The sequence below is a fragment of the Salmo trutta genome, chromosome 34, assembly GCF_901001165.1.
Source record: "Salmo trutta chromosome 34, fSalTru1.1, whole genome shotgun sequence".
NCBI lineage: Eukaryota > Metazoa > Chordata > Actinopteri > Salmoniformes > Salmonidae > Salmo > Salmo trutta.
The window spans coordinates 188662-216650 of record NC_042990.1 but is presented as its reverse complement, the minus strand read 5'-3'; the positions used below and the strand labels follow the sequence as shown (position 1 = coordinate 216650).

General features: G+C 41.9%; 1 protein-coding gene across 1 annotated transcript in view; it reads right to left on the bottom strand.

Annotated features, from left to right (window-relative positions):
* LOC115173112 (putative PIP5K1A and PSMD4-like protein) overlaps nucleotides 1-15780 on the bottom strand; it is a 49403-nt gene extending 33623 nt beyond the window's left edge. The window contains exons 1-15 of the mRNA XM_029731051.1: nucleotides 15689-15780; nucleotides 14832-14869; nucleotides 14594-14683; nucleotides 14017-14147; nucleotides 13138-13255; nucleotides 12274-12426; nucleotides 11741-12040; nucleotides 2400-2602; nucleotides 2106-2189; nucleotides 1393-1441; nucleotides 1228-1312; nucleotides 811-969; nucleotides 526-658; nucleotides 328-390; nucleotides 144-243 (exon numbers count right to left, since the gene is read on the bottom strand). Of these exons, the coding sequence (XP_029586911.1) occupies nucleotides 144-243; nucleotides 328-390; nucleotides 526-658; nucleotides 811-969; nucleotides 1228-1312; nucleotides 1393-1441; nucleotides 2106-2189; nucleotides 2400-2602; nucleotides 11741-12040; nucleotides 12274-12426; nucleotides 13138-13255; nucleotides 14017-14147; nucleotides 14594-14683; nucleotides 14832-14869; nucleotides 15689-15734 (1752 nt within the window). The 5' untranslated portion in view covers nucleotides 15735-15780. The remainder of the gene's footprint in view (nucleotides 1-143; nucleotides 244-327; nucleotides 391-525; nucleotides 659-810; nucleotides 970-1227; nucleotides 1313-1392; nucleotides 1442-2105; nucleotides 2190-2399; nucleotides 2603-11740; nucleotides 12041-12273; nucleotides 12427-13137; nucleotides 13256-14016; nucleotides 14148-14593; nucleotides 14684-14831; nucleotides 14870-15688) is intronic.
* Between the last annotated feature and the right edge of the window lie 12209 nt (nucleotides 15781-27989).

Genomic DNA, 27989 nt, shown 5'->3' with positions numbered 1-27989 from the left:
GCGGAAGTGATCTTGACTCAGAAAAGGTTGGTGACCACTGCACTAGGCCATTCAAGGAATGAGTTTGACACCCCAGGGTTAAGGTATTGAATATTTTCATTGTTAGGTTGAGGTATTGACCGGTTGACGTATCGCATACTTACATAACAGCTGCTTGTCTGAGGAACTATGTCACTGAGTGAGATGACGTCACATCCACCGATGCTCTCGTCAACTGATGACACTGAGGTCACTCCTTCAAAACTGAGGACAAGAGATAATTTGTTTGTGTGTGTAGCGCATATACCTTATAGTGGAAAGGTCTGAGAATGCATTTCCCTTATTTACCTTTTGGGGGTGCTAGCGTCCTGCTCTGTACTGGCTGCCTCATGGACCTCCTCTCCCACAGACCTGTGAGAGGACAGATTAATAAACACATGATTCAACCATATAAACATGACACAGATGTGATGCAGTGATGAGACCATGGGAAATTACTCAATACAACAGCATAACGAGACAGCTTGGAGAAAGACACACACAAACCTGACGGAGGGCGCTGTGGTAGCGAGCGTCGAGCTTCCCAACAAGGAATTGAAGAGGGTTGTTTCAGAGTTCCTGGTGACAACATCGTGTGTGGGGGTATTTGGTGGTATGTCAGGGCGTCCTGACTGCACCACTTGGGGGAGGGACAACACATAAATCATTAGTTTTGTAAAAGGTGTCAACCACTGATACGTGCTCTCAACTGCAACTTTCAATGACAACTATATCCTTAATAATAAAATCACCACATTAAATTTGTTCCAAAACTCCCCTCCCATTGCTCACCGCTGACTCCCTCAGTCTCTGTACTTTGGGAGTGTGGGCCTCCTAGGCTGCTGCTACTGCTGGGCTGGGGGAATGGAAAGGGTCTGGAGCTTGCAGTGTTGGCCCTCCGTAAGCCTCCCTGGGTCCCCACTCGGCTCTTCTTTGATGGGGATGTCTTCACTGGAGGGGAAGAGGAGAGGAAGGGGTGGTGAGAGGACTGCTCCTCTGGCTGAGTTCCGATTCTCTACCCTTCTCAAGATGTGTGCACTTTGTTCACACCCCATTATGCATTTAAAAGCATTGTATTGGTGCAAGCATGACTGGAAGGAGTTTCCTTTTCAATACATGACGGGGAGTGCACACTTCTAGAGAAGGGTAGAGAGTCAGGAAGCAGCCATTGTGTAGAGAGATTTTGTAGAGTAACACTCAAGCACTTACATGGAATCTTCTTGAAGACTGTATTGCACATGAATTTCTGAAAGCGGTCTGCGTAGAAACCTGGTCTGTGCACTGACACTGTATCCTGGAAGAAAGAGGGGTTTAAAATAGCAGATAGCTTATTAAAAAAGGTCACCACAGAGGATAGTGTGTCTGAACTCTTACCCCGTCGTGGACCAGAGCTTTCCAGGAGTGCTCGATCTTCTTCACAAACCTGACCACAAACACAAGACATGGGTTGCTTACTACAGACCAGGGTTGGAGTCACTTCCATTTTAATTCCAGTCAATTCAGGAAGTAAAACCAAATTCCAATTCTTCCCAATTAAAAAACATTGAAGAGAACTGGAATCAGTATACTTGCGGAATTTACTCAAATTGACCCCATCCATGCTATCGACCTAATCAATTCCTCCAGGACTCTGCAGCGTTTTCTGGTGATAGTTGTGGGCCAAAATTCTTCATTTTGTAGAGGCAATTCAGATATTTAGCTAGGCAATTCGCAATGATTTTGTCCAATTTGTCACAAATGGGCTGATGGGGGAAAACATTTGACGTGTTGTTTGATTAAACCATTTTATGATGTAAAAGTGTGGCTATTGGTTAAACCTGCGAGCCCTCTTTGTAGTGCGGTGATCGGACAGTTATATTAGTTAACTGTTTTATTCGGTAATAGTGAGGTGATTGGTCAAATTTGCAAGTCGTCGCATCAAATGCGGAGAATTGTGGATTTTGCGAATACTCGTGCGATTGCAGAATTGCTAATTCCTGGAAGGACTGCCTAATGTATTCATAGTTTCACACATACTTCAGACAGACACAAATGCCGACAAAACTATTAATATACCACTACGTACAATGAGAGCAGTAGTTAGTTACCTGTAGGACTGCAGAATGTCGATTATGCCAATGTACACCAGCATCCTCTTGCCCTTGGAATTGCGTGCCGGAATACCTCCCATGCTACAAGGACAGAGAATACATCATGCACTAACAAACAAGTAATTTCAGTCTAAATTTGAACTTATCAGCCTACAATACATATCCTATTACTTCAGATATGCAGATGTAACGTGTCTAATGATCAAATCGAGATGTGTAGCGGACATACAAGGTAACCAATCACTGGCCTCGTTTAAGCTCCTGAAACAAAAGAGAATGCATAATACTCACTTGTCCTCAGTGTCCAATGCTCCCTTGCCGTGCGCCTCTCCTTGGATGGCCTCTATGGCAGTGCAGTAGAGGGACTTCTGGCCCTGTGACGGTGGCGGCCTCTGGTCGGCCGCCTCCTCTCCAGCCCGCTCCCGGGCCGCCTGCTCCAGGTTGTGGATCCCCACCAGCATGCTGTAGTCCATGATCTTAAAGCTCTGTAGCAGCTACATGGGATAAAGGAGTCAGGACTAGGGCTGTTGCGGTGACCGTATTACCGCCACACTGGCAGTCATGACCGCAGTCAAATTCCACATCACAGTAATCTCCTCTTATGCATTCTGGACATGAGTTGGTGGTACCCAACTCAACAACTACCAACAGGCCGCTGATGGTCTGGTACTCAGTGCTCGATTGTTCCTCTAACCACTGACATCAATGCAAATGAAATCGAAAATCACATCAAAACAGTATCATGCTTTTAAAACTCACTGTTAGGCTACATTTCATTACCTCACCATAATGATCAATTTGAAGAAAGAAGTTCAACAACAGGTTGAAACTGAGTGGAAAACATGGTTGTTGTGGATGTTGTTTCAGAACCAAACAATGAAATGGACAGTGCTTTCTAAGGTGCTGATTAATTCAAAGCATTTAACGTTGCATGTAGAACACCCATATTAGAGCTTATACAGTGCATTCGGAAAGTAAATCAGACCCCTTCCCTTTTTCCACATTGTTACGTTACAGCCTTATCCCCCCTCAATCCCCATAATGACAATACAAAAACAAGTTTAGACATTTTTGCTAATTTATTACAAATAAAAAAAGTTATTTACATAAGTATTCAGAGCCTTTGCTATGAGACTCGAAATTGAGCTCATGTGCATCCTGTTTCCATTAATCATTCTTGATCTTTCTACAACCTGATTGGAGTCCACCTGTGGTAAATTCAATTGATTGGGCATGATTTGGAAAGGCACACTCATGTCTATATAAGGTCCCACAGTTGACAGTGTATGTCAGAACAAAAACCAAGCCATGAGGTTGAAGGAATTGTCTGTAGATCTCCGAGACAGGATTGTGTCGAGGCACAGATCTGGGGAAGGGTACCAAAAAAATGTCTGCAGCATTGAAGGTCCCCAAGAACACAGTGGCCTCCATTATTCTTAAGATGGATGAAGTTTGGAACCACCAAGACTCTTCCTAGAGCTGGCCGCACAGCCAAACTGAGCAATCAGGGAAGAAGGCCTTGGTCAGTGAGGTGACAGAGCTGAAGAGTTCATCTGTGGAGATGGGAGAACATTCCAGAAGGACAACCGTCTCTGCAGCACTCCACCAATCTGGCAGTTATGGTAGCATGGCAGACGGATGGTAGAGTGGCAGACGGAAGCCACTCCTCAGTAAAAGGTACATGACAGCCCGCTTGGAGTTTGCCAAAAGGCACCTAAAGGACTCTCAGAACATGAGAAACAAGATTATCTGGTCTGATAAAACCAAGATTGAACTATTTGGAATGAATGCCAAGCGTCACGTCTTGATGAAACCAGTCACCATCCCTACTGTGAAGCATGTTGGTGGCAGCATCATGCTGTGGGGATGTGTTTCAGAGACAGGACAGGGAGACTAGTCAGGATAGAGGAAAAGAGATGAAGAGCAATGTATAGAGATCCTTGATGAAAATCTGCTCCATAGCACTCAGGACCTCAAACTGGGGCGAACGTTCACCCTCCAACAGGACAACGACCCTAAGCACACAGCTCAGATAACGCAGGAGCGGCTTCAGGACAAGTCTCTTGAATGTCCTTGAGTGGCCCAGCCAGAGCCCGGACTTCAACCCTATCGAACATCTATGGCGAGACCTGAAAATAGCTGTGCAGCAACGCTCCCCATCCAACCTGACAGAGCTTGAGAGGTTCTGCACAAAATAAAAATGGGAGAAACTCCCCAAATACAGGTGTGCCAAGCGTGTAGCCAAGGTGTGCCAAGCGTTACAGCCTCAAGAAGACTTGAGGCTGTAATCGCTGCCAAATATTTATGCATACTGGATGGACTGGTTACCTTATGCTACACTACAAACTTTCTATCCATGTGTCAGAGAGAATGTATAGGAACTATGGCAATGCTGTGCAGGGCGGCTTACATAGTTACCCTACAGTTATAGTGAATTTGAATAATAGGGCTTTTATATTTCATAACTAACAGCCTGACAATTTAATTGTATCTTTATTTAACTAGGCAAGTCAGTTAAGAACAAATTCTTATTTTCATTGACGGCCTAGGAACAGTGGGTTAACTGCCTTGTTCAGGGGCAGAACGACAGATTTGTACCTTGTCAGCTCAGAGATTCGATCTTGCAACCTTTCGGTTACTATTCCAACGCGCTAACCACTAGGCTACGCTGCCGCCCCAATACCTTAAGCTACAGAATATCTCACCCCCATACGTTTCCATCTCCTTCATTCCTTTCTTGAGCACGCAGAGATAGGGGCTGTCAACAGTTGAAATATGTTTTATTGTGAAAACATGGCACAAATTGATGTTCCCAAACAGATCTCACCATTAAGCATTGGATAGCTGCAGGAACATGGTTAGAAAGCCCATGGCATACAGAGTTCGGGCGGAATATCACCTGTCGCGCAGCGGAAGGCTGCGTGCTCCTCAAGCACAGTGGTTAACGCGTAAAGTTAAATAAGTGTTCTTATAAGGCCAAACATTTCTACAAGCAATCCCGTGTGAAAGCAGAGTTTTGATGGCTGCTACTAAAAAGAGGATCCAAGCTGCTATTATACTTATTTCTCAGCTGCTCTGCTATAAAACCGAGTGGCCTCCACTTGGTATTCGAGTGCATACAGATGACTTGTATTTTTTCCCCTGCACTTGTTCTTACCCATTTCATAAAAGGGACATTCTAAATCAAAAACACATTTTTCATATTAGTAAAGACAAGATTAAATTGAGAATAGTATGATGAGTGAAAATATGATCACTTGAGAGAACAGGGTGTGCAGCCTGCAGCAAGGAACAGAGTGCAAGCTTTTGTGACTTTTTCAAATAGTCAATAGCCTATAGTTGCATCATGCAGCCCATATCTGTTTTGATCTCTGAGACATTCTAAGGTTTGTATCATTCACAACTACATTTGCCAAATAACTAAATCTAGTGTATAGGACCGGTTTCAAAGGATGCATTTTACACTCAACTAAGCCACTCACTCTGGAATGGGAAAAATATAATTTTATTCAGCTACGTTCAATTATATTATTCTTACAATAAAATAATGCCACAGGACTTAAGCATATCTTGTCTGCTAAATTAACTAGCCTACAGCATGGCACATAGCCTGATAACATACAGTAGACTGACTGATATTTGGTTCTTCTGAAATACATTTTCCTCATATGTTTCTTTAGACCTGCCTAAAATAAATAATGTGATGGTTATATATTAAATGGCTTTAGTCAACGTTTTAAAATGTAGATATTCCAAAGGCGTGCATCAGCGGCTTGTATACCGGCAGCCCTGGAGATGGTAAACATATTTATGTTCATTAATGGTCAGTTACCGTGAGACTGGCAGGCATTTGCATGACAGTAACCGTCTGACAAAATGTCATGACCGCCACAGCCCTAGTCAGTACTCAGAAGAACTTTGAGTACCAATTTAGGATCAGGTTATCATTTTAGATTACAAGGAATAAGATTACATGGACAAAGGGGACTCGATTCTAGAACTACACTCCTACTCTGAGATGTGCAACAACGCCCTCAGCAACACCTGAGAACTTTCTTCTTTTTTTTTTTTAACTCTAGACCACCTTTACACTACACACAGATGCTTACAAAGCTCTCACACACTCTCCATTTGACAAATCTGACCATAATTATATCCTCCTGATTCCTGCTTACAAGCAAAAACTAAAGCAAGAGGTACCAGTGACTTGTGGTCAGATGTGGTCAGATGACGCAGATGCTATAAAACAGGACTGTTTTGCTAGCACAGACTGGAATATGCTCCGGGATTCATCCGATGACCTAGAGAAGTATACCATTGGGCTCCCGAGTGGCACAGTGGTCCAAGACACTGCATCTCAGTGCAAGAGGCGTCACTGCAGTACCTGGTTCAAATCCAGGCTGCATCACATCTGACCGTGATTGGGAGTCCCATAGGGCAGCGCACAATTGGCCCAGTGTCGTCCAGGTTTGGCCCGGGTGGGCCGTTATTGTAAGAAAAATTCTTATTTAACTGACTTGCCTAGTTAAATAAAGGTTAAATAATTATATATATTTTTTTAAATAAATCACCGGCTTCATCAATAAGTGCATCGACGACGTCGTCCCACAGTGACCGTATGTACATATCCCAACCAGAAACTGTGGATTACAGGCAACATCCGCACTGAGCTAAAGGCTAGAGCTGCCACTTTCAAGGAGCGGGACACTAATCCAGACGCCTATAAGAAATCCCACTATGCCCTCCGACGAACCATCAAACAGGCATAGCGTCAATACAGGACTAAGATTAAATCCTACTACACCGGCTCTGACACTAGTCGGATGCGGCAGGGCTTGCAAACTATTACAGATTACAAAGGGAAACCCAGCCGGGGGCTGCCCAGTGACGCGTGCCTACCAGACGAGCTAAATACCTTCTATGCTCGCTTCAAGGCAAGCAACACTGAACTATACATGAGAGCACCAGCTGTTCCAGACGACTGATCACACTCTCCGTAGCCGATGTGAGTAAGACCTTTAAACAAGTCAACATTCACAATGCCGCAGGCCCAGACGGTTTACCAGGACTTGTACTCAAAGCATGTGCTGACCAACTGGCAAATGTCTTCACTGACATTTTCAACCTGTCCCTGACCGAGTCAGTAATACCTACATGTTTCAAGCAGACCAGCATAGTCCCTGTGCCCAAGAATGCCATGGTAACATACCTAAATGACTACCAACCATGAAGTGCTTTGAAAGGCTGGTCATGGCTCACATCAACACCATAATCCCAGAAACCCTAGACCCACTACAATTCGCATACCATCCCAACAGATGATGCAATCTCTATTGCACTCCACACTGCCCTTTCACACCTGGAAAACAGGAACACCTACATGAGCATGCTGTTTGTTGACTTCAGCTTAGTGTTCAACACCATGGTGCCCTCAAAGCTCATCACTAAGCTAAGGACCCTGGGACTAAACACCTCCCTGTGCAACAGGATCCTGGACTTCCTGAGGGCCACACCCAGGTGGTAAGGGTATGCGATATCATCTGTCACGCTGATCCTCAACACAGGGGCCTTTCAGGGGTGCATGCTAAGTCCCCTCCTGTACTCCCTGTTCACCCACGACTGTGTGGCCAAGCATGACTCCAATACCATCATTAAGTTTGCTGACGACAATGGTAGTAGGCCTGGTCACCGACAATAATAAGACAGCCTATAGGGAGGAGGTCAGAGATCTGGCAGTGTGGATTCAGGACAACAACTTCACCCTCAATGTGAGCAAGACAAAGGAACTGATTGTGGACTACAGGAAAAGGAGGTCTGAGCACCCCCCCCCCCCCCCCCATTTACATCGACAGTGCTGTAGTGGAGCGGGTCAAGCGATTTCAAGTTCCTTGGTGTCCACATCACTAACAAACTATCATGGTCCAAACACACCAATAAAGTCGTGAAGAGGGCATGACAACACCTATTTCCCCGCAGGAGATTGAAAAGATTTGGCATAGGTCCTCATATCCTCAAAAGGTTCTACAGCTGCACCATCGAGAGCATCCTGATGGGTGCATCACCGCTTGGTATGGAAACTGCTCGGCATCCGACCGCAAGGCGCTAGAGAGGCTAGTGCGTATGGCGCAGTAAATCACTGGGGTCAAGCTTCCTGCCATCCAGGACCCTAAAAATGGTCAGACTCCAGCCACCCAAGCGATAGACTTGCCCAGAAACAAGAATATGCATATTATTAGTAGATTTGGATAGAAAACACTCTGAAGGTTCTTAAACTGTTTGAATGGTGTCTGTGAGTATAACAGAACTCATATGGCAGACAAAAACCTGAGAAAATTCCAAGCAGGAAGTGGCCTGTGAGAATTTTTAGTTATTTTGATTCTCTATCGAAACTACAGTATCTCTGGGGTTACGTAGCACTTTCTAAGGCTTCCATTGGCTCTCTAAAGCCTTCAGAAAGCGGATTGAGGCGTCTCCTGTCTCTGGGCAGAGTATAGTAGCTCAGTTTCTCAGTGGTCTGCCTGGTGACAAAGAGATTGGATATGCTCGTTCACGAGACCACACTGTTTTTTCTTTTCCTCTTTGAATGAGTACACTATTGTCCGGTTGGAATATTATCGCTATTTTATGAGAAAAATACCATAAATTGATTTTAAACAGCGTTTGACATGCTTCTACGTACGATAATGGAACATTTTGATTTTTTTTGTCTCAATGCGCTAGCGCATTACCCTTTGGATACTGACCCGAGGTATTTGGAACAAAAACAACATTTCTTGTGGAAGTAGCAGTCCTGGGAGTGCATTCTGACGAAGATCAGCAAAGGTAATACAATTTTTCTAATGCTAATTCTGAGTTTAGTGTGCTCCGAAGTTGGCGGGTGTCAAAATAGCTAGCCGTGATGGCTGAGCTATTTACTCAGAATATTGCAAAATGTGCTTTCGCCGAACAGCCATTTTAAAATCTGACATAGCGATTGCATAAAGGAGTTCTGTATCTATAATTCTTAAAATAATTATGTATTTTGTCAACGTTTATGAGTAATTTAGTAAATTCACCGGAAGTTTTCAGTGGGGATACATTTTCTGAACATCACACACCAATGTAAAAAGCTGGGTTTTTTTTATAGATATGAACTTGATTGAACAAAACATGCATGTATTGTATAACATAATGTCCTAGGAGTGTCATCTGATGAAGATCAAAGGTTAGTGCTTCATTTAGCTGTGGTTTGGGTTTCTGTGACATATGCTTGCTTGGAAAATGGCTGTGTGATTATTTTGGGCTATGTACTCTCCTAACATAATCTAATGTTTTGCTTTCGCTGTAAAGCCTTTTTGAAATCGGACAATGTGGTTAGATTAACAAGAGTCTTATCTTTAAAATGGTGTGAAATAGTCGTATGTTTAAAAAAATGGAAATTATTGCATTTCAGGTTTTTGTATTTCGCGCCACGCTGTTCCACTGGCTGTTGAATAGAATGGGACGGTCACGTCCCACTAGCCCAGAGAGGTTAACACTTTTTTTGGTTACTATATGACTCCATTTGTGTCATTTCATAGTTTTGATGTCTTCACTATTATTCTACAATGTAGAAAATAGTAAAAATAAAGAAACCCTTGAATGAGTAGGTGTGTCCAAACGTTTGACTGGTACTGTACATATTACCTCAATTACCTCAACTAACCTGTACCCCCACACATTGACTCGGTAGCCTCGTATTGATATTTTGTGTAATTTTTTTTGTTACTTCAGCTTATTTTATACCACTTTTTTTTTTTTACTTAAAAAAACTGCACTGTTGTATTCGGCGCATGTGACAAATACAATTGGATTTGTTTTCCTAAAAAAGTGAACCCGTTAAACGCTGAGTGGTTAAACAGTTGTTTAGCCTGTTAATGAAAAGCTACAGTTCTTGTCTTTTTGGAAATTCACTTACATTTTGAAACCAAAATATACTTAGCGTAGTATACAATATTAAACGTTGTTTAGAAAATGCCACGAGACGGCGTCAGAGTTTGAGGTTAAACCACTTTGTGTGTTTCATTTCCTTGCCACGATACTAACAAGTATCACAATCGGCATGGCTGATTAATTAGGGCCGATTTCAAGTTTTCATAATCGGTAATTGGCATTTTTGGACACCGATTATATTGCATTCCATGAGGAAACTGCGTGGCAGGCTGACCACCTGTTACACGAGTGCAGCAAGTGGCCAAGGTAAGTTGCTAGCTAGCATTAAACGTATCTTTTAAAAAAAACAATCAATCTTCACATAATCACTAGTTAACTACACATGGTTGATGATATTACTAGGTTAACTAGCTTGTCCTGCATTGCATATAATCAATGCGGTGCCTATTAATTTATCATCGAATCACAGCCTACCTCGCCAAACGGGGGATGATTTAACAAAAGAGCATTCGCGAAAAAAGCACAGTCGTTGCACGATTGTACCTAACCATAAACATCAATGCCTTTATTAAAATCAATACATAGAACTATATATTTTTAAACCTGCATATTTAGTTAAGAAATTCATGTTAGCCGGCAATATTAACTAGGGAAATTGTTTCACTTCTCTTGAGTTCATTGCACGCAGAGTCAGGGTATATGCAGCAGTTTGGGCCACCTGGCTCATCGCGAGCAAATTTGCCAGAATTTTACATAATTATGACATAACATTGAAGGTTGTGCAATGTAACAAATATTTAGACTTAGGGCTGCCACCCGTTCGATAAAATACAGAACGGTTCCGTATTTCACTGAAAGAATAAACGTTTTGTTTTCGAAATGATAGTTTCCGGATTTGCCCATATTAATGACCTAAGGCTCGTATTTCTGTGTTTATTATAATTAAGTCTATGATTTGATACAGCAGTCTGACTGAGCGGTGGTAGGCGGCAGCAGGCTCGTAAGCATTCATTCAAACTTTACTGTGTTTTCCAGCAGCTCTTAGCAATGCTTGATTCACACGCTATTTATGACTTCAAGCCAATCAACTCCTGAGATTAGGCTGGCAATACTAAAGTACCTATTAGAACATCCAAAAGTCAAATGTATATGAAATACAAAATGGTAGAGAGAAATAGTCGACGTGTCATAATTCCTATAATAACTACAACCTAAAACTTCTTAACCCGGAATATTGATGAACTGGGAATATTGAACCACCAGCTTTCATATGTTCTCATGTTCTGAGCAAGGAACTTAAAAGTTAGCTTTTTTACATGGCACATATTGTACTTTCTTCTCCAACACTGTGTTTTTGCATTATTTAAACCAAATTGAGCATGCTTCATTATTTATTTGAAACTAAATAGATTTTATTTATGTATTATATTAAGTTAAAATAAGTGTTCATTGTTCATTCAGTATTGTTGTAATTGTCATTATTACACACACAAAAAGCTGATACCGATTAAATCGGCTGATTTGATATATATATATAAAAATAAAAAAAATCAGATCGGCCGATTAATCGGTACCGGTTTTTTGGGGGGGTCCTTCCAATAATCGGCACTGAAAAATCAGAATCGGTCGACCTCTAATCACAATACTGGTATTTTCCCGGCCCTAAAATATACACCACCACCCGCAAACACCTCTACAGACCCATTCTCCCTCCCTCTCACCAGGCAGTCTCTCTGGATGGTCTTGCTGAGGGCGTTGTAGTTGTCTGGTTCCAGCAGAAGACCGTCGGGAAGGTCCTGGATAAAGTCCAGATCCTTGAACGTGGGCACAGCCCTTTCTCGCTCCTTGGCCGATGCTCGTCTTTTATAGGTGGAGCCCTTCATGTCGTACTTGAGGTGCATGCGCACGGCGCGCGGGAGCAGGTTGTTCATGACAGCAATGCGGATGTTCTTTCCCCCCGCCTGGATGCAGTAGAGACCGTAGAACTTTGGCAGCAAGGTTCGCTTGTTCTGGTTCAGGTTCTAGAGAGCGAGTGGAAGGGAAAGGATTGTGGTCCAACTATGTCAATCAAATCCACTTTTAGCATAGAATACAACACACGCAATAAATCAGGAAACATTCAGGACAAAGATTGAATTGTGTAGCAACTACTAGGTCAACTTGGTAACTCAAAGGACAAAACATATGGTACACAATGGATCATCACACAGACACACTATTGCATGCACAGGTGTACCCACACTCACTCTCTTACCATGAAGTAGCCAGGCAATAGTTTCTGTAAGAACTCAGCCTCTTTGTGCTGCACAGTCTTAATGATGAACTCGTCATCGCTGGAGACATAGAACAGAGATCCACTGGCTCCAGAGTTGGACAGCTCAATCAGTTCCTCGTTACACAGCGAGCACTGCAACAAAAACAGTATTCATTATTTGTTACCACCAAACTTAAATTAATAGCCCAGGCATTTATTTAATTATATCACTGGACACAACAGGAACTTATTAGAGACATGCTTCTATTTGAGCCAGGCATCTATTTCCTTAATGCACACAGCTGATGTGCATAATTCATTGTTAAATCCTACATTTTAATACATTTCCTGCACTAATGTGTTATCATTTACACACAGTGTCCCATTCTTTTGTCTTTAGTATGCCTCTATTTTGAGAGAAAAAAAAAAAAAAGATTATCCTCCGACTGTGCATTTTCTGCAGTTCTTACTTTTGCCACTAGAGAGCAATCAGACAATTTCTGGGGGTCTGTGCTCCCAAGTTGTTGACTGCTTTTGTGCTTGCCAGTTAGCTAGCAGCTGTTAGCAGCCAATGGCTAGCAGTTTTTTTACTGGCAATAAAAACAGATGATTGCCATAATTTTTTTGAGTCACTAGTGAATTATGTAATGTAACAAATCAACCATTAAACCTTGTAAAAATATATGCCATTCTCTTAAATTCATTTACCAGGCTTTTATTTGAAATATCTGCCGTTGCCCGGCTACTAAAAAAGGGACAGGCGGCTATCTGAAACTGGGCTTTCAATTGACATTTTTACGGTAGGTAAATAGACCATTCCACTTCCAGTACTGCCTTTCAAGGTGGATTGAGAGAGTGTAGTACCAGGTAATCGTCTGGTCGGATACCAAACATCTCCCTGAAGTAGCGGAAGGCGATGGGAGCGTAGGTCTTGAACCTGAAGTCACTGTAGTGGTGGGCTGGGGTCAGGTTACTGCCCTCACTAAAGACGAATAGAGGACTGTGATTAATACGTCAAGAGAGAGAACATGAACTTACGTAAACACAATTCTACACTTGTTAAGAATGCAATATTGAAGCAGAGGAGAACATTAAGGGATAATCAACGAGAGGCTATGCATTCTTTGGAAAATAATGTACGAAGTGTAAGGTATGCTCCACGACCCGCTAGCAGAGTGGAACTAACCTTCCACGGAGTTGCATTATTTTCTAGAAAATGCATAGGGCCACGAGTTGAATACCCCTTTGATATCATGGCTATAATTTAACACATTTGCCGCTAGAAATGTGTTCATTTGACTCTAGAAATGTGTTCAACATCCACTGAAGTAGCTAGCAAGTTTACTAGATAGCTATAGTATTTGCCTTGGTAATCAAACAGAATTGCTAGTTTAGCTAACCAAACCATGAGCCCTAGCTTGCTATTACGAAAATAAAATTCAACAATGCCAATGTTTTCAATTTGACTTTTGCTTTCAAAAGTATCTCAAACAGAGCATATAAGAATGAACTCTAAGCCATTGAATTCTACCGGTCTTGCAAATATACCATGCGTTATAGGGAAATAATGCAAGCTCTAGAAGGCAATCAGAAACGAGTATTTAACAATGCCATGGTAAAATTGGGAAGAACATTATTTAACCTACTTCTTTGTCACGATTCCAAACCTGAAATATTGACATAAAAACATAACAGAAACACATACTCCCTCTATACTTTCCTGTCTATAAACCACACACACACCTGGGGAAAAAGATGCTCTCCACCACTTCAAAGTCCTGCATGAGTACATCTCTCTCAGGTTTCTGGCTCAGGCTGCCCACTGTGTGTGTGATGCCCAACTGGATGGCACCTTTCAGGGCAGACGAGGTGGTCTGGAGGAGGGCAGAGCAGAGATCGAGATTGAATAGAAAGGAAGAGAACGTATTTCCCAGGTTGAACATATGCACATGTTAAAGTCAGCAGAGGACTGCTCTGAGTTTGAAGTGCATGCCTGGGGTGCACACCGTAGCAAATACATACAGACATATATAATGAAAACTAGTGTTCCTATTAGACAAATTCAGATAAGTTCCTCCCCATTTTGTCCCATTTAGTTCCTAGTAAATACACTGCTATGACCTCTTCAAATGGGGAAACATAAATAGATGAGACATTTCAAAACCAGCAGATTTATCTTCACAAGACTAAACATGTGATTGGCGGTTATGTAATTAACTGACAACAGGGACTGAATATGTTCATTCATAAGAAAAACATTTAAGTAGGAAAGATGAGGTCTGTTACAATGTGTGAATGGGAGTTGACCAAGAACTCTGACCTTCTTGTAGGTGGTCTCCCCAGTGGGGTCAAGCCCCCGGTGGCCAATAGTCTTCTTTATAGTTTGAGATGAGCTTGAGGACCCTACACCCTGTGAGTGGAAGAGAGAAGAGGTGAATCACAGGACGAGACAAAGGACATAACACAACCTTTCGGTGAGCCTACTTTATATACATGAGTGGGATTACTGAAGGCATAAATTATTGCCATGAAAACCACAATGTACATCCTCTTCTCACCTCTAAAGAAGCTATCTTCCAAGTCCCAGTTGAGCCTCCTGAGAGAGAAAAAAAAAGTGAGAGAGAGAAAGAACAAGAAAACAGATTTGAGAGCCGTTGTTTACTGTGCACACAGCACTGTGCAATAGATCGTAGAGCTGCTGTTGGTCATGCCAATCCCAACCAGTCTAAAAACACACAAAAACCTCCTTAGACCCAATTTATACAAAAGGTGATTTGGCCATGAATACATTCAAAGGTGTCAAAAGATACCACATTCTGTAGCCTAAGACTGAATACAAAAAATAAATAATAGCTAGGCTACTAATGATGTATTGCTTGTTTGTTGCTTGCTTTTGAAGCGCTTTGATGCTATGAAAAGCGCTATAGAAATGTAATACATTATTATTAGTAAAATGACATTGCCCAAAGAGTAAGATGCATACATGGGATGTCATCAGTTACCAATTGTTACAGCTATTGGCAGCTGAATCAGTTTCCAAGACAAGGCATGCAAACATTCACAGGCCTAAATTGACAGAACCTGAATAGTTAATGTCAACCAGTTTTCACGCAGATGCACTGGTACCTCTGAGGATAGTCTCCTCCAGAACTGAGTGTGCACATCTGTGGGGTGGGATGGCATGGGGGGGGGGGGTAAATGGTTATGGTCCTGTTAGTAGCTAATATGTTGTGCCCTACTGAACAGTGCCAACCCTAGGACAATGAGTTGTGTACTTGGCAAAGGTGGGTTCAGTCACACAGCTGTATTTAAAGAGCAATCCACATACTACAGGATTGAGTCTCAAAGACACGATCTCCAAAACGAGTAACTTTAGCTATTAGGTGTATAGATATCAGAGCGAATGTGCACTTACCAGTGGAACTCGCTGGACCTGAATGAACTGTTCCAGCTGTGGCCATTTCTGAAACGTTGAAGTTTAGCAAGAACAGTTCACAAGCTAGCTGCCTAGACCGCAAGGTATAATAACGTTATTTTCGTCGAAGCGATTGTTCTGGTGCGTTTCAACACAGCTTTGATCCAGGGTCGTCAAGCCAAATAAGCTGGACCGAGTGACTGGTCAAAATTCTGGATACCCCGCACTGTCATTACCCTGCTTGTTTTGCTGGGGTGAGCTGAGGGGTTGGGTCCTTCTTACTCAGCTGAAAAGAACACATAGTTAGCTAACAAGCAAGATAGCGCCCCTGACATTGACAAACTGACGTGTTGCTAGATTCACCGGTCATGGCTGGTCATTGCTAGCCAACATCAGGTATCTAACGTTTACATTACATTTTAGTAATTAGCTGACGCGCTTATCCAGAGACACGTAGCTAGCTACAAGCTAACTTTAGTTGGTTCAAACTGCAAGCCACGTTGGCTTCCTGAATCCTAGCAATGAAAATGTATTTCTGTCATTTCACATGGCTAACTAGCTAACGATGGGACATGGTGTCGGTAAGAGCAACTCCTAGCTAATAATTATTTAAAAATTTAACATGTTGACTAAGTAACACGTTACTTTTTAATATAATTACTAGCTAGTTGCTCTTACCGACACCATCTCACCTTTGTTGGTATCATTTTCAAACAGCTACGCTAACCTAGCTTAGTTTTCCAGCTAATGTCACCCGAGATTCACCGCAGTAGCTTTGTTTCCAGTTTGGATATTCGGAGCTTGCTCGTCAATACATCTTCCACTGAAGGTCCTAGAGATATCTTAAATCCGATGGTAGAGCGCAAGATATAACCTTTATTTCTCCGTTTTCAAAAAGTGACCTTACGTTGGCTTTCAATTGGGGAATATTATGCACTCGCGGCTATGGTGTTCTTTAAAGTGCAATCAGCAGAACCAGGGGTAGGCTGGACAATAGAACAAGTCAAAATTCACCCAAGGCTGAAAATGGCAAAGTGGCTAACACTAGCGCAGGCCCATCGCAGAGCCCGTTTTGACTGGAGTGACGTTTAGAATTCAATTTAGCCTAAATGGCAGCAAAAAAAAAATATTCCTTTTTATTTTACCACTTCAATCTGTTCTTAGGACGAAACTGAAAAATAACAACTCGTGTAGAAAGTAAACATCCGCACCTCGATGGCGCCAAGTGTGGTTAAACTTCGCAAAAATAAATTTAGAAATCTATGTTATTCAATTATTGCTTGCGTCTGCGATGCCAAGGGCTAAAATAGAACTCCTTTCTATTTCTGAAGCAGATCGCGCTGAAAGTCCTGCCTCTCCATCTCCTCATTGGTTTATAGAAGCAGGTACTCACGTGTCATCTCATTGGTTATACCCACGTGGGTGATTGAAAGACGAACGTTTTACCCGTAGTCCTGGTAACACTATGAAAGTTTAGATGCCAATCACCATATAAATTCAAAGATGAAAAAGCCTGGAAGGAGGAGAGATGACTAGAAACATCCAATTGGCCGTTTTATGTGTGGATTAATTGGCGGAGTAGAGGAGCTTGTGCATTTCAGGTAAAATAACAACTCAATGTTTATATCCCTGGACAAATTAGCTAGCAACAGCAAGCTAGCTAAATAGGACAAATTAGCTAGCAAATGCAAGCTAACTAGCTACATTGCCATACATGTTTAATGCTTTTCGACCTGTCCCCAAATTAATGTAATTGGTTCAGAGTTTGTTTTGATATTTTAACCTGCGTATCGTGTGATCGCGTTTGGTGTAGGGGGACAAATAAATGTATGCATGACAGCGCACGCGTGCAGCCGGACTGGGTTCCGTGTTATGTAATTGGAAAGAGGACATTCTCATGATTAAAATGGTATCCAATGTAAAATAATCTAAATATACACGTTGCGAAATAGACAGACATACCTATATTTCCCTATAGTAAACAATGGGACGACCTCAGAGTTCCATGAGTAATTTTTTGTTTACATTTTAACTACAAACAACGTGGACAGGACTCCATTGGCAACAATGGCAAAGCAGGCAAATTGGTGCCACGGTGTTCAATAGAACTATTAGGAGCTGGCAGGGTGAAAATGCCCTAAAATAAGGCTTGTTTTTTCGTGGTTACTTCAAAACTACGGCAGGCAGCTGGGACATATGATAATATTATGAAACTGGGCTCCAAGGAGGATGCAACTAGTTTTATCAGAAAAAAAGCATTGTTAAAAATGTTTTTCTAATGATCAATTAGCCTTTTAAAATGATAAACTTGGATTAGCTAACACAATGTGCCATTGGAACAGAGGAGTGATGGTTGCTGATAATGGTCCTCTGTACATCTATGTAGATATTCCATAAAAAATGATCAATTTGATGTTATTTTAATGGACAAAAAATGTGCTTTTCTTTCAACAACAAGGACATTTCTAAGTGATCCCAAACTTTTGAACATACCCACATGTATGAACATGCATACATATATACAAATACACATACATATATTTTAAAAATATTTTCCTTTATTATTCCACACAAACCCTACCACCCCTCCCCTAATTGGAGTAAATTAATAAACAATAACACTTAAGCTTCTACTTCCAGCTTATACATACTATATACATTTTACAGACAATTTTACAATAGTTATATTTTGTTGGTTTTAGTCCTGGCCTTCCTCTATTTCTATTTGCAACTGTGCTATTTCACAAAAGTTCTGAACCGATATACAGTTTACAGACCCAGTGTGTTTTACATTTGTTATCTTATTGTTATTAGTCCCACCCTTCAGCTCCATTCAATCGATTTCTATTTGCCATATATTTTTCAACTGTGCTGCTTCACAAAAGTTCTGAATCTTTCTATTATCATAAGTTAAATATTTTTTTTTGCTGAAATAATTGTTATTGCTCGATTGGCTATGACTTTTCAAATCACCCCAGTAGTGCTATCTGCAGCGTTAGCTCCAGGTAAATGTTGCAATTCTTCAGCCTTTCCTGGACCTGTGACCAAAAACAAGCTACATATGGACAGTAACAAAATAAATTATCCAATGACTCATTCTCCTTGCAGCAAAATCTGCAGAGCTGGGAAGGTTGTATCCCCCATATATAACTTAAGATTGGTTGCAAGAATTTTGTATAATAATTTATATTCAAAAAGTCTAAGTTTTGAATCCGGCATTGTTTTGCGTGTCAATTCATAAACCATGTGCCATGGAATCGGGACATCGCAAATCTCTTCCTAACTATTTTGCAATCTATATGGCACAGCTGTCAATTTTTTGGTCCTTAAACGAAACTGGTATACAGTTGAAGTCGGAACTTTACATAAACTAGTTTTAAAGCCTCCAACCTAAGTGTTTCAACCACTCCTCAAACTTCTTGTTTACAAACTATAATTTTGGCAAGTAATTTTTCCAACAATTGTTTACAGACAGATTATTTCACTGTATCACAATTCCAGTGGGTTAGAAGTTTACATACACTAAGTTGACTGTGCCTTTAAACAGCTTGGAAAATTCCAGAAAATGATGTCAAAGCTTTAGAAGCTTCTGATAGGCTAATTGACATAATTTGAGTCAATTGGAGGCGTACCTGTGGATGTATTTCAAGGCCTACCTTCAAACTCAGTGCCTCTTTGCTTGACATCATGGGAAAATCACAAGAAATCAGCCAAGACCTCCGAGAAAATATTTGTAGACCTCCACACGTCTGGTTCATCCTTCGGTGCAATTTCCAAATGCCTGAAGGTACCATGTTCATCTATACAAACAATAGTATGCAAGTATAAACACCATGGGACCACGTAGCCGTCATACCGCTCTTGAAGGAGACGTGTTCTGTCTCATAGAGATGAACATACTTTTGTGCGAAAAGTGCAAATCAATCCCAGAACAACAGCAAAGGAGCTTGTGAAGATGCTGGAGGAAACGGGTACAAAAGTATCTATATCCTCAGTAAAACAAGTCCTATATCGACATAACCTGAAAGGCCGCTGAGCAAGGAAGAAGCCACTGCTCCAAAACCGCCATAAAAAAGCCAGACTACGGTTTGCAACTGCACATGGGGACAAAGATTGTACTTTTTGGAGCAATGCCCTCTGGTCTGATGAAACAAAAATAGAACTGTTTGGAGGAAAAAGGGGGATGTTTGCAAGCCGAAGAACACCATCCCAACCGTGAAGCACGGGGTGGCAGCATCGTGTTGTGGGGGTGCTTTGCTGCAGGAGGGACTGGTGCACTTCACAAAATAGATGGCATCACGAGGAAGGAAAATTATGTGGATCTATTGAAGCAACGTCTCAAGACATCAGTCAGGAAGTTAAAGCATGGTCGCAAATGGGTCTTCCAAATAGACAATGACCCCAAGCATACTTCCAAAGTTGTGTCAAAATGGCTTAAGGACAACAAAGTCAAGGTGTTGGCATGGCCATCACAAAGCCCTGACCTCAATCCTATAGAACATTTGTGGGCAGAACTGAAAAAGTGTGTGCGAGCAAGGAGGCCTACAGCCCTGACTCAGTTACACCAGCTTTGTCAGGAGGAATGGGCCAAAATTCACCCAACTTTATTGTGGGAAGCTTGTGGAAGGCTACCCAAAACATTTGACCCAAGTTAAACAATTTAAAGGCAATGCTACCAAATATTAATTGAGTGTGTGTAAACTTCTGACCCATTGGGAATGTGATGAAAGAAATAAAAGCTGAAATCATTCTCTACTATTATTCTGAAGCTTCACATTCTTAAAATAAAGTGGTGATCCTAACTGACCAGAGACAGGGAATTATTACTAGGATTAAATTCCAGGAATTGTGAAACTGAGTTTAAATGTATTTGGCTAAGGTGTATGTAAACTTCCGACTTCAACTGTAGCTATACCACAATATTTACATTGCTACTACAGTGCCTTGCGAAAGTATTCGGCCCCCTTGAACTTTTCGACCTTTTGCCACATTTCAGGCTCCAAACATAAAGATAAACTGTAATTTTTTGTGAAGAATCAACAACAAGTGGGACACAATTATGAAGTGGAACGAAATTTATTGGATATTTCAAACTTTTTTAACAAATAAAAAACTGAAAAATTGGCCGTGCAAAATTATTCAGCCCCTTTACTTTCAGTGCAGCAAACTCTCTCCAGAAGTTCAGTGAGGATCTCTGAATGATCCAATGTTGACCTAAATGACTAATGATGATAAATAGAATCCACCTGTGTGTAATCAAGTCTCCGTATAAATGCACCTGCTCTGTGATAGTCTCAGAGGTCCGTTTTAAAGCGCAGAGAGCATCATGAAGAACAAGGAACACACCAGGCAGGTCCGAGATACTGTTGTGGAGAAGTTTAAAGCCGGATTTGGATACAAAAAGATTTCCCAAGCTTTAAACATCCCAAGGAGCACTGTGCAAGCGATAATATTGAAATGGAAGGAGTATCAGACCACTGCAAATCTACGAAGACCCGGCCGTCCATCTAAACTTTCAGCTCATACAAGGAGAAGACTGATCAGAGATGCAGCCAAGAGGCCCATGATCACTCTGGATGAACTGCAGAGATCTACAGCTGAGGTGGGAGACTCTGTCCATAGGACAACAATCAGTCGTATACTGCACAAATCTGGCCTTTATGGAAGAGTGGCAAGAAGAAAGCCATTTCTTAAAGATATCCATAAAAAGTGTTGTTTAAAGTTTGCCACTAGCCACCTGGGAGACACACCAAACATGTGGAAGAAGGTGCTCTGGTCAGATGAAACCAAAATCGAACTTTTTGGCAACAATGCAAAAGTTATGTTTGGCGTAAAAGCAACACAGCTCATCACCCTGAATACACCATCCCCACTGTCAAACATGGTGGTGGCAGCATCATGGTTTGGGCCTGCTTTTCTTCAGCAGGGGCAGGGAAGATGGTTAAAATTGATGGGAAGATGGATGGAGCCAAATACAGGACCATTCTGGAAGAAAACCTGATGGAGTCTGCAAAAGACCTGAGACTGGGACGGAGATTTGTCTTCCAACAAGACAATGATCCAAAACATAAAGCAAAATCTACAATGGAATGGTTCACAAATAAACATATCCAGGTGTTAGAATGGCCAAGTCAAAGTCCAGACCTGAATCCAATCGAGAATCTGTGGAAAGAACTGAAAACTGCTGTTCACAAACGCTCTCCATCCAACCTCACTGAGCTCGAGCTGTTTTGCAAGGAGGAACGGGCAAAAATTTCAGTCTCTCGATGTGCAAAACTGATAGAGACATACCCCAAGCGACTTACAGCTGTAATCGCAGCAAAAGGTGGCGCTACAAAGTATTAACTTAAGGGGACTGAATAATTTTGCACGCCCAATTTTTCAGTTTTTTATTTGTTAAAAAAGTTTGAAATATCCAATAAATTTCGTTCCACTTCATGATTGTGTCCCACTTGTTGTTGATTCTTAACAAAAAATTACAGTTTTATATCTTTATGTTTGAAGCCTGAAATGTGGCAAAAGGTTCAAGGGGGCCGAATACTTTCGCAAGGCACTGTAAGTAAACCTCCAATTGGTCCCCACTATTTCACCCGCTAAAACCCCTCATCTTGAGTTGGGTGACCGGCAGACCACCCCCGACCCCCTGGATCCCATGGCCCCCGAGAAACCGGGACACATCCTTCGAAAAGAGCACACAGTGTCACCCACAGGACAGACGTAAATCAGCTGCCAAAAGCCTTTCCATCGCTCTCACCTCGATTTGTATTGTATATACTTATTAAAAATATATAAAAATCCTGCTTGTCTTAATTTCCATAATTAACAATTGTGAAATGTAGGTAGTTTAAGCAAAGGATTGTTGCCTCTTACCAGTATTGCCATTACAAAAATTAAATTTTGGCAAGCAATTATTATTTTATCAAACAATTGTGATTCATCCTGTATATTGTCCTTAACATGTTTACTCCCTAGCAACACTCACACACTCAAGCCCTTTGCCCCACAAACAACCATTCACTCAGATGCTCAACAGTTGTTCCATCCCAGAGCCCAATTTAATTAAGAAAGGCCTTGATTTATGAACGCATATACAGTTGCAGCTGTATGAGAAGTCATGTAAAATTGAGCAAAAATGGGGAGATTTGATTACCCATTGAGATCAGATATACCCACTTCCCTATAACACAGACACGCGTTTCCCCATTGTGACCGTATTCTCATACATCTCTGTGCAGTCAGAACTTTGATGATTTTAAGCCACCTGGGCCACAATAATATACCCCCTCTCTGAATGTCTGTGTGTGACCGAAATCCCTACCGGCTAGATACAAGGTCGTCAAGGTTCTCATTAGCAGCTTTGAGAATATCCTTGTATATTATGCTCTCCCATCAGGGGGCTTTGGCTTTGTAGGACCAACCCTGCCAGGCAGGCTCAGAATCTTGAGAGGGCAGTGCTACTTTAGTAGGTCTCTGACCACATTCATCTTTCTGATTTGGCTGTGTATAGGCTACTTACAGTAGGCCCATAAAACAGATTAGGACTTCTCCTTAGCGTATGGGTAGCTCAGGTGGGTGACTAGGGTTGGGAACAGTTCCATCATGATAGGAGAGTAAATAAATCATTTATTTTAAAATGTATATCCCATATCTGCACAAAATTGAAAGCTTGCTCTTAACCCCTGCTCACAAACACACAATGGCTCTGCAACCCGTATCCTTTTTCACTCACTTAACTCCACACTTTCCAAACAAAAACACACACCCCACCTTCCATCACAATACATGTGTACATACCCACATACTGTGCCTTCCATATCCTCTGTTATCTCTACCATGTTGATTGAGTACTTTTGTGTTCCAGTTCCTTATATTTGAAGATGTACTATTTAGCTAATTTTCCTTTCTTCTACAGTGCTGTCTTATCAATTTCTGAAATACTATAAATGGAAAGTCTAAAACTAAGGATTTTCTAACATTCCCTATCTAGAATGGTATAGTGTTGTTTATTTCTTTAACAATTGTTGTATTTTATTGCTTTTCTATTATTTATATATATATATATATATATATATATATATAAAAAATTACAATCCCTACCATGTCAAATCAAATCAAATTTATTTATATAGCCCTTCGTACATCAGCTGAAATCTCAAAGTGCTGTACAGAAACCCAGCCTAAAACCCCAAACAGCAAGCAATGCATGTGAAAGAAGCACGGTGGCTGGGAAAAACTCCCTAGGAAAAACTCCTGAGAAAGGCCAAAAACCTAGGAAGAAACCTAGAGAGGAACCAGGCTATGAGGGGTGGCCAGTCCTCTTCTGGCTGTGCCGGGTGGATATTATAACAGAACATGGTCAAGATGTTAAAATGTTCGTAAATGACCAGCATGGTCAAATAATAATAATCATAGTAATTGTCGAGGGTGCAACAAGCACGTCCGGTGAACAGGTCAGGGTTCCGTAGCCGCAGGCAGAACAGTTGAAACTGGAGCAGCAGCATGGCCAGGTGGACTGGGGACAGCAAGGAGTCATCATGCCAGGTAGTCCTGAGGCATGGTCCTAGGGCTCAGGTCCTCCGAGAGAAAGAAAGAAAGAGAGAATTAGAGAGAGCATATTTACATTCACACAGGACACCGGATAAGACAAGAGAATACTCCAGATGTAACAGACTGACCCTAGCCCCCCGACACATAAACTACTGCAGCATAAATACTGGAGGCTGAGACAGGAGGGATCAGAAGACACTGTGGCCCCATCCGATGATACCCCCGGACAGGGCCAAACAGGCAGGATATAACCCCACCCACTTTGCCAAAGCACAGCCCCCACACCACTAGAGGGATATCTACAACCACCAACTTACCGTCCGAAGACAAGGCCGAGTATAGCCCACAAAGATGTCCGCCACGGCACAACCCAAGGGGGGGGGCGCCAACCCAGACAGGAAGACCACGTCAGTGGCTCAACCTACTCAAGTGACGCACCCCTCCCATGGACGGCATGGAAGAACACCAGTAAGTCAGTGACTCAGCCCCTGTAAAAGGGTTAGAGGCAGAGAATCCCAGTGGGAAGAGGTGAACCGACAAGGCAGAGACGGCAAGGGCGGTTCGTTGCTCCAGCCTTTCCGTTCACCTTCACACTCCTGGGCCAGACTATACTTAATCATAGGACCTACTGAAGAGATAAGTCTTCAGTAAAGACTTAAAGGTTGAGACTGAGTCTGCGTCTCTCACATGGGTAGGCAGACCATTCCATAAAAATGGAGCTCTATAGGAGAAAGCCCTACCTCCAGCCGTTTGCTTAGAAATTCTAGGGACAATTAGGAGGCCTGCGTCTTGTGACCGTAGCGTACGTGTAGGTATGTACGGCAGGACCAAATCAGAAAGATAGGTAGGAGCAAGCCCATGTAATGCTTTGTAGGTTAGCAGTAAAACCTTGAAATCAGCCCTTGCCTTAACAGGAAGCCAGTGTAGGGAGGCTAGCACTGGAGTAATATGATCAAATTTTTTGGTTCTAGTCAGGATTCTAGCAGCCGTATTTAGCACTAACTGAAGTTTGTTTAGTGCTTTATCCGGGTAGCCGGAAAGTAGAGCATTGCAGTAGTCGAGCCTAGAAGTAACAAAAGCATGGATTAATTTTTCTGCGTCATTTTTGGACAGAAAGTTTCTGATTTTTGCAATGTTACGTAAATGGAAAAAAGCTGTCCTTGAAGCAGTCTTGATATGTTCTTCAAAAGAGAGATCAGGGTCCAGAGTAACGCAGAGGTCCTTCACAGTTTTATTTGAGACGACTGTACAACCATCCAGATTAATTGTCAGATTCAACAGAAGATCTCTTTGTTTCTTGGGACCTAGGACAAGCATCTCTGTTTTGTCCGAGTTTAAAAGTAGAAAATTTGCAGCCATCCACTTCCTTATGTCTGAAACACAGGCTTCTAGCGAGGGCAATTTTGGGGCTTCACCATGTTTCATTGAAATGTACAGCTGTGTGTCGTCCGCATAGCAGTGAAATTTAACATTATGTTTTCGAATGACATCCCCAAGAGGTAAAATATATAGTGAAAACAATAGTGGTCCTAGAACGGAACCTTGAGGAACACCGAAATTTACAATTGATTTGTCAGAGGACGAACCATTCACAGAGACAAACTGATATCTTTCCGACAGATAAGATCTAAACCAGGCCAGAACTTGTCCATGTAGACCAATTTGGGTTTCCAATCTCTCCAAAAGAATGTGGTGATTGATGGTATCAAAAGCGGCACTAAGATCTAGGAGCATGTGGACAGATGCAGAGCCTCGGTCTGACGTCATTAAAAGGTCATTTACCACCTTCACAAGTGCAGTCTCAGTGCTATGATGGGGTCTAAAACCAGACTGAAGCGTTTCGTATACATTGTTTGTCTTCAGAAGGCAGTGAGTTGCTGCGCAACAACTTTTTCTAAAATTTTTGAGAGGAATGGAAGATTCGATATAGGCCGATAGTTTTTTATAATTTCTGGGTCAAGATTCGGCTTTTTCAAGAGAGGCTTTATTACTGCCACTTTTAGTGAGCTTGGTACACATCCGGTGGATAGAGAGCCGTTTATTATGTTCAACATAGGAGGGCCAAGCACAGGAAGCAGCTCTTTCAGTAGTTTAGTTGGAATAGGGTCCAGTATGCAGCTTGAGGGTTTGGAGGCCATGATTATTTTCATCATTATGTCAAGAGATATAGTACTAAAACACTTTAGTATCTCCCTTGATCCTAGGTCCTGGCAGAGTTGTGCAGACTCTGGACAATGGAGCCCTGGAGGAATACCCAGATTTAAAGAGGAGTCCGTAATTTGCTTTCTAATGATCATGATCTTTTCCTCAAAGAAGTTCATAAATTTATTACTGCTGAAGTGAAAGCCATCCTCCATTTGCGAATGCTGCTTTTTAGTTAGCTTTGCGACAGTGTCAAAAAGAAATTTCGGATTGTTCTTATTTTCCTCAATTAAGTTGGAAAAATAGGATGATCGTGCAGCAGTGAGGGCTCTTCGATACTGCGCGGTACTGTCTTTCCAAGCTAGTCGGAAGACTTCCAGTTTAGTGTGGCGCCATTTCCGTTCCAATTTTCTGGAAGCTTGCTTCAGAGCTCGTGTATTTTCTGTATACCAGGGAGCTAGTTTCTTATGACAGATGTTTTTAATTTTTAGGGGTGCAACTGCATCTAGGGTATTGCGCAAGGTTGAATTGAGTTCCTCGGTTAGGTGGTTAACTGATTCTTGTCCTCTGACGTCCTTGGGTAGGCAGAGGGAGTCTGGAAGGGCATCAAGGAATCTTTGGGTTGTCTGAGAATTTATAGCACGACTTTTAATCTTCCTTGGTTGGGGTCTGAGCAGATTATTTGTTGCAATTGTAAACGCAATAAAATGGTGGTCCGATAATCCAGGATTATGAGGAAAAACATTAAGATCCACAACATTTATTCCATGGGACAAAACTAGGTCCAGAGTATGACTGTGGCAGTGAGTAGGTCCAGAGACATGTTGGACAAAACCCACTGAGTCGATGATGGCTCCGAAAGCCTTTTGGAGTGGGTCTGTGGACTTTTCCATGTGAATGTTAAAGTCACCAAAAATTAGAATATTATCTGCTATGACTACAAGATCCGATAGGAATTCAGGGAACTCAGTAAGGAACACTGCATATAGCCCAGGAGGCCTGTAAACAGTAGCTATAAAAAGTGATTGAGTAGGCTGCATAGATTTCATGACTAGAAGCTCAAAAGACGAAAACGTCATTGTTTTTTTTTTTTGTAAATTGAAATTTGCTATCGTAAATGTTAGCAACACCTCCGCCTTTGCCGGATGCACGGGGGGTATGGTCACTAGTGTAACCAGGGGGTGAGGCCTCATTTAACACAGTAAATTCATCAGGCTTAAGCCATGTTTCAGTCAGGCCAATCACATCAAGATTATGATCAGTGATTAGTTCATTGACTATAACTGCCTTGGAAGTGAGGGATCTAACATTAAGTAACCCAATTTTGAGATGTGAAGTATCACAATCTCTTTCAATAATGGCAGGAATGGAGGAGGTCTTTATACAATTAAGATTACTGAAGCGAACACCGCCATTTTTAATTTTGCCCAACCTAGATCGAGGCACAGACACGGTCTCAATGGGGAAAGCTGAGCTGACTACGCTAACTGTGCTAGTGGCAGACTCCACTAAGCTGGCAGGCTGGCTAACAGCCTGTTGCCTGGCCTGCACCCTATTTCATTGTGGAGCTAGAGGAGTTAGAGCCCTGTCTATGTTCGTAGATAAGATGAGA